A 6,538-nucleotide genomic window follows, 5' to 3' on the forward strand; every position below is an offset into this window, starting at 1 on the left:
TGGTCTAAAACCACAAGCAAGCTAAACAAAGACACATAAATGTTGTAACAATCTCTACAAAGTATATGTATTTTAACAAGCACTAACTAGTTTAGAGTCATGCTCTAACTTCATTTGCTTATTTAGAGATTTGTCTAAATGTTTATTTTGTAATCATGGGTATAGGCCGTATGTCACTCTTGTATTAGAAAATTTTATTAATGAATACTTAAGAGCAGCCGTTATATATATATATATATATATATATATATATATGTTGTAACAACTCATTAGAACACAATACTAGGAGATAATATATACCAAACTGAAAAATTATTAAGTGTCTTTGCAGGCACGTTGCTACCTTCCTGCACCATCCTAGCAAGTTCTTGCACATCTGTGACTCTGTGAGCACCTTTTCCGACTGCACAACTGCCGCAACCTCCGCAAAATCTTTAGAAATGCAGAATATGTTGAAGTTGCAGAATCTGTCCTATTTTGTCTCTTACTTGCACCTTGACTTCATATATGCTAGTATTTTATTGCCTCAGTGGATGAGTACGACAATGGTGACATAATGAGTCCGAACACACTCGTTACAAAAGAGAAAGAAAAGCTTACAAAAAGGTCCACCGTATGAATGGATCCAGACCTCCACGTACTCAGGTCTCCACAAACACGAATCGGGATCATCTTTTTCTCTCAGTTAGTCCGCAGCAGTTGCCCATAAATGACATGTCGTCCAATTAGCTGTTATAGCTCCTACTTAGGCCACCTGCCTTCCCTCCTTCGCAAATGCCAACATTGCCTTCGTTAACTCCAAAGCCCCGCCTTCTTCTTCTTCTTCTATAAATCTCACCCCCGCCCTATTCTCCGTTTTGATCGCTCGCACAAAATGTCTCCTCCTCCGATCAAACTCGCCGGCAAAAACTCGCCGGCGAATCACCAAACCCTCACCACCACCGCCGCACAGGACGCGCATCTTCTCGTCCGCGAAACCCTGCGTATTAGCGCCACCCTCGCCTCCGCTCCTCTCGAGAGCCGCAGCAACCTTCAGCTCGGCCATGACCGCCTCGACGATGACTTCGTCGGCTCCAGCTTCAGATTGATTTGCTGCGAAGAGATCGACGGCCGCAGATGGAACTACGTCGCCGAACCTGATTCCGTCACCGGAACCTTCAAGAAGGGCTCCTTCCGTGCCCTCGGCTTGCACAGTCGTCAACCTCCTCTCGATGTCAGTAATCATTTTCATCCACCTCAATCTCAATTTCATGTGTTTTCTGCTTTGAGCTGTTGCTGTGCTTAATTTTCAACTTCCAAGTGAGAATTTTATATGCTGAAATATTCGCATTCGCATTTCGGCGAGTTTATTTTGATGAACTATGATCAGTAGTTTGCTCACCTGTGATGAATTTCTGTTGCAGGTATTTAAGTCATTTGTGACATCATATGTTGTTCCCGAAGGATTTCCAGATAGTGTGATCCCTTCCTATGTGCCGTATATGACATGGAGAGCGCTCAAGGTGTGTACTTAACTCTATCATTTGCTTGGCTTGATCATTTTTGTTTAAGTAAATGCTATTTACGCAAATTATGTATCTGTTGTAGCACTTCTTCGGCGGGGCAATGGGTGTTTTCACAACACAAACCCTCCTGAGTTCAGTTGGAATCGCTAGAAACACAGCTGCTCCTGGGGCTGTTGCTATCAACTGGATTCTCAAGGTAAGCATATTACCCAATCGTTGTTCTCATGACATTTCTTTTTCTGTGGAATGTCTGAACCGTGTGTTCCGTAGTTTTTACTCTCAATGATAGTGTACCGTCCCTTGTGTTTTTCTTTTGTGTGGATGATGGTTTGAGAATTCTCTGTTCTTTGTGCGAGAATATGGACTGTGATGTCTGCCACGATAAGTGAATAGTTGCTAGTATGTCCGGAGACAAGCTCAAACATAGCCTTACTTACCGACTTAGCTTTTCACTTCCTTCTTACTCTTATTCTTTAGATTGCAGAAATATTGACGCAAGAGCTTTAATAGCAATTATAAGACCACTACATGAACATGTCTTCACCGATCAAAAATAGTTAGGAAACGCTGATATATTAATGTTCTTCATCACTTTACATTAAATTAAATATTGTTTTTTTTTTGCCTCCAGTTCTTCTTTCTCAATTCTCTTGTAATATCACTACCCCCCTTTGGAATGTTATTTGCAACTAGGAGCTGACACAGGGTCCTTACTTTTAATAATATGGAGTGCTTCTCAGACGACCTAAAACTAAACAATAGTTTGATCATGCTTATACCATTTGACTATGATACTACCACAAACTATATCCTTCTAAACTTAGTAATGTTTAAGTGATGTAGAGGACATCCGAACTTTATCCTTGACAATGATAGGCTTGGTCTTGACCTAAGTGGTTCCCACTGCCCATAGGTCATGATTAGAATCTTGTGGTTTAGTCCTAAACTGTCTGGTTGCGAGGCTAAACAGTCTGGTTGCGAGTCTTTCTTTTGGTATTGGCTGTTGCAAGTGTCCAAATAATGTTGTAAACATTAGGTAGAACTGGTATAGGTATGGAATTACAGTTGCTGAACGTTTTCTATTTCTTTTTCGCCCTTTTGACAGTATATAGTCAGGGCTCGCTTTAGTTTTTATACCTGTGTTTTTTTTCTCTGAATACCAAGATGGTTTAACTTATCAACTTGATAAAACTGTATTTGCTTTTGTCTCTAGGATGGTGCTGGTCGTGTTGGAAAAATGCTTTTTGCTCGACAAGGAAAGAAGTTTGATTATGATCTTAAACAGGTACAACTACTTCACATATAAACTTCATGGTACTGAAAATTCTGTTTTTAATATGGGAAATTACCTAAAATGGGCATGTTGCAAATGAAAATGGCATATTTAATATTTTCTCATCTCTTTTTAATGTCAATGTGCTACAGTTAAGGTTTGCGGGTGATCTTCTTATGGAATTGGGTGCTGGGGTTGAGTTGGCGACTGCAGCTGTGCCCCACCTTTTCCTTCCTTTGGCTTGTGCGGCTAATGTGGCAAAGGTTTGTGTAGTTTTTTTAAGCTGCCTATCTTATAAACTGTAAGTGTGTATTACAAGATTCCTAATGTTTTTCCTCTCATAGAATGTTGCTGCTGTAACATCAACATCAACTCGTACACCAATTTACAAAGCGTTTGCTAGAGGAGAAAATATTGGGGATGTGACTGCTAAGGGAGAATGTGTGGGCAATATTGCAGATCTGGTATGCTCGTCCAACTTCTCTTTTTTCCTTATGATGGTTCACATGTTACAAAATGTGAACATGGTCCCATCAAACCAGATCTGATGGAAGCTTGTCTAATAGATGATATACATCTCAGAGTTTAAGTTTACAACATTGCCTAGGAAAGTGGTAGTATAATTCAGGTTTCTATAGACGTGGTATGGAAGGTCCTAACATATACAAAAGAAAAACATCAACAGACTTGGAAGGTCAAAGAACCTTGAATGGTTCTGGTACTTGCTTATCATGGGGGGATCAATGCTTGTGGATCAATATTTCTGTTATTGACGCCATTGACATTGATAGTTGGGTGTAAGGATATCAACGATATCTGGGATATGTGGTCATTAAGAATTAGAGATATTTCTGGATTTTAGCGCTAGTGTAAGTTATGAATAATCTGAATATTCTGTTATTCCTCGTTTTTGTAACGCTGCAAGGACCGGTCTTTAGAATAGACAACGCTATGGATAAAATAAATTGAGAGTATCTTTAGTTGCTATCGACCCTTCAGTAATTAGAAGTGATGACAAATTATATCATATGGTATGTGCATGTAAGAGTTTTAAATCTAGGAGGATGGTCAGTTTACCCTCTACTTGATTCAAACTCCTAGCCTTTGTCTTATTTGACCTGTACTTGGATATGTTTGCAAAGTTAACTTTTTCCATGAATGAGAGTAGTATACCCTCTTCCCCTGTTACTTGATGCTATGAATAAAAAAACCTTGTAAAGATCAGACAGCTGAAACATATATTAGAATTATAATCTTGCCATATCCAGAACCCTATTCCTGCGTTTCTCATCGCAAGCCATGCTGTAATGCATGTTAAATTTTCCTCTATATCAGGCATTTATCCATAACTCCCACTTATCTATTGTGGACACAGAATGCATCTTTAACTCATAAGTATGCAACTTCATACATCAAGATTTGTTCTGTGGTTCTATCATAGAAGGGTTGGGAACATAAGAACTTTTGAACAGAGAGTTTGCTTGGGACTATCTTAGACTATATAGTTGCTGTTAGTCTACATCATAATAGCTTATGATATTGAGAATGCTTGTAAACCATTGACATTTATCACAGATCAGAGTAGGAGATCCTGATTTCAAATCCCTCCAATATTTTTTCAGCATCTTTCATCAACAATATTCTTCGTAGTTGGTCTTATCCTTCAGATATGCAGTGCAACTGCTGTGCATACATTGATTTATACTTTAATTCACGTCTTCAATCATTTGAGGTTGATATTTGTGAACCGTATTTCTTGTGAAGCTGGGAACTGGAATGAGCATATTGATCTCAAAAAGCAATCCATCATTGGTGACCACATTTGCTCTCCTTTCATGTGGATATGTTCTCAGCTCTTACAAAGAGGTTAGACTGGTGCAGCACTGAAGATTAATTTTGTTTGCATGTCTCCATTTCATATTGTTTAACAAACGAAATTTTTTTATTTCAGGTTAAATCTGTAGTGTTGCACACCTTGAACCGGGCAAGATTCAGCATGGCTGTAGATGCCTTTCTTAAAACAGGTTAGTATGAATATTCTTAGTCTTCTAGAAACTGTCCGATTGTGTTTCTCATTCATTCTTTTTGCCGTCATACATCTTTTCTTGTCACCCGTACTTATTCTTAACAAATCGCCGTTGTGCTTTATTTCAATTTGTAGGTAGAGTTCCCTCATTGCAGGAGGGAAACATGAATGAGAATGTATTCAGTTTTCCATGGGTGAAAGATGGGCCTGTTGTTCTTGGTATGAGTGCATTGATTTTTATCTGCCCAGATTTGAACTATCTTCTTGTTTCTTACATAACTGTCATCATCTTATTTCTTTGTTCAATTAATTTTTTATTTTATTTCACTGAATGGCAGGGCCAAGATTTAAAGATGCTTTCCAAGAACCAAGTGTATATCTTGCCTTAGAGCCCTTCTTTGAGGTAACGCTTTTTGAAGGGGAAAACTTTCAGGAAAGCTTCTTTTTTTTGGTTAACTTTCTCTTCTCTTCTCATCTCATTAATTTTATATTTTGCTGATTGATACAGAAAGAAAGATATGTTGTTACATACAATCCTTCAAAAGGTAAAGTATATGCGTTGCTGAAGGATAAAGCGAAATCGGACGACATTCTAAAAGCGGCTTTTCATGTGAGATACATAGCTTTCTTGTGGGCTAGTGGTTGTGATGAAAAGCATTTTCCTCATATTTGATGAACTTAATTCACTTTGTATTACAGGCTCAGGTGCTTTTGCATTTCATGCGTTTATCCTATGACTCTCAGCCCCTATCACAGCAACAAATAAAAGATGGATATTCAAACTTCGTCCCTACAGCAAAAGATCTGGAGGCATATATTGTTGAGTCATGTAAAATGGTCTCACATTCATATGGGATTTTTAAGAGTAAAGCAGCAGAGCAGGTAGACAACATTAACTTGTGATTTTATGATGTTGAATAGGCGTATAATATTTACGAGTCCTTATCTAACAAAATTACAATCAATATTCTTATAGGGGTGGATGATGTCAGAAGCACATCTTAATCCTGGGCGAGCTCGTCTTATTAAGTGATCAATTTTGCGGAACTCAATTTCCCTGTTAATTAGCTTTCACATGCCCAAGTATGAACAGCTTTGACACTTGATACAGTTAGACCAACAGAAACTTGAAACTAGAAAAGAGAGAGAGGGCTTCGCCTGATATTACTGGGGGTTACCAAAACCAGTTAACTTATTCATCTTGCCTGACGGATGCCCAAATGTTTTCTGCTCTCAGACTCAATGGCTGGCATCCTTGGTGAAGTTTTATGTGATAGAAATGAGTCTTGGTATATAATGTATTATGGTGACTGAACACACCTTTTTTCTTTTTCTTTTTTCTTCTATAGGGCTTTTGTTTTTGTTTTTTTTTTGTTTTTGTTTTTTTCTTTCTAATTTCTGTCTCGCATGCTCTGTAGTACTCTGCAGAATCCCTGTAGATTTTAGTTATACTATAATTTTGTATCAGTCAGTATGGAGGTCTACCTTGTAATTTTTTTTTTTTTTTTTTTCACTTTTTTTTTTACAATCGGTCTATGAATTCTTGAAAATGAGATGGAATGAGGACGTGAAAACAAATTGATGGAGGTATTTTCATGACGCATTCACTTGCATAAATGAGAAAAAGTAGTGGAGTCCCGGTTACTTATCTTTGACTGTGTAATCGAATTTTCTTTTAGTAATTCTTGTTTGTGAGGGTTACTTGATTCACTGTGTTATATCTAAGCCATGTAT

General features: G+C 38.0%; 1 protein-coding gene across 1 annotated transcript; it reads left to right on the forward strand.

Moving 5' to 3' along the window:
* The first annotated feature begins 874 nt into the window (after positions 1–874).
* Positions 875–6,303, forward strand: LOC101310905 (UPF0420 protein C16orf58 homolog). Its single transcript, XM_004301523.1, has 13 exons — positions 875–1,213; positions 1,404–1,502; positions 1,588–1,701; positions 2,719–2,790; positions 2,931–3,041; positions 3,123–3,242; positions 4,543–4,644; positions 4,730–4,802; positions 4,940–5,023; positions 5,143–5,207; positions 5,313–5,414; positions 5,504–5,686; positions 5,781–6,303. The coding sequence occupies exons 1-13, from the start codon at positions 875–877 to the stop codon at positions 5,835–5,837; spliced, it is 1,521 nt and encodes a 506-aa protein (XP_004301571.1). The 3' UTR covers positions 5,838–6,303.
* The last annotated feature ends 235 nt before the right edge of the window (positions 6,304–6,538 follow it).

Source organism: Fragaria vesca, linkage group LG5, assembly GCF_000184155.1.
Source record: "Fragaria vesca subsp. vesca linkage group LG5, FraVesHawaii_1.0, whole genome shotgun sequence".
Lineage (NCBI taxonomy): Eukaryota > Viridiplantae > Streptophyta > Magnoliopsida > Rosales > Rosaceae > Fragaria > Fragaria vesca.

Excerpts from the sequence above, each read along its gene's own strand:
- LOC101310905 (XM_004301523.1), top strand. The coding sequence starts at position 875 with ATGTCTCCTCCTCCGATCAAACTCGCCGGCAAAAACTCGCCGGCGAAT. Across the intron at positions 2,791-2,930 it reads TTGATTATGATCTTAAACAG|TTAAGGTTTGCGGGTGATCT; the intron begins GTACAACTACTT and ends AATGTGCTACAG. Across the intron at positions 3,243-4,542 it reads TGGGCAATATTGCAGATCTG|CTGGGAACTGGAATGAGCAT; the intron begins GTATGCTCGTCC and ends TTTCTTGTGAAG.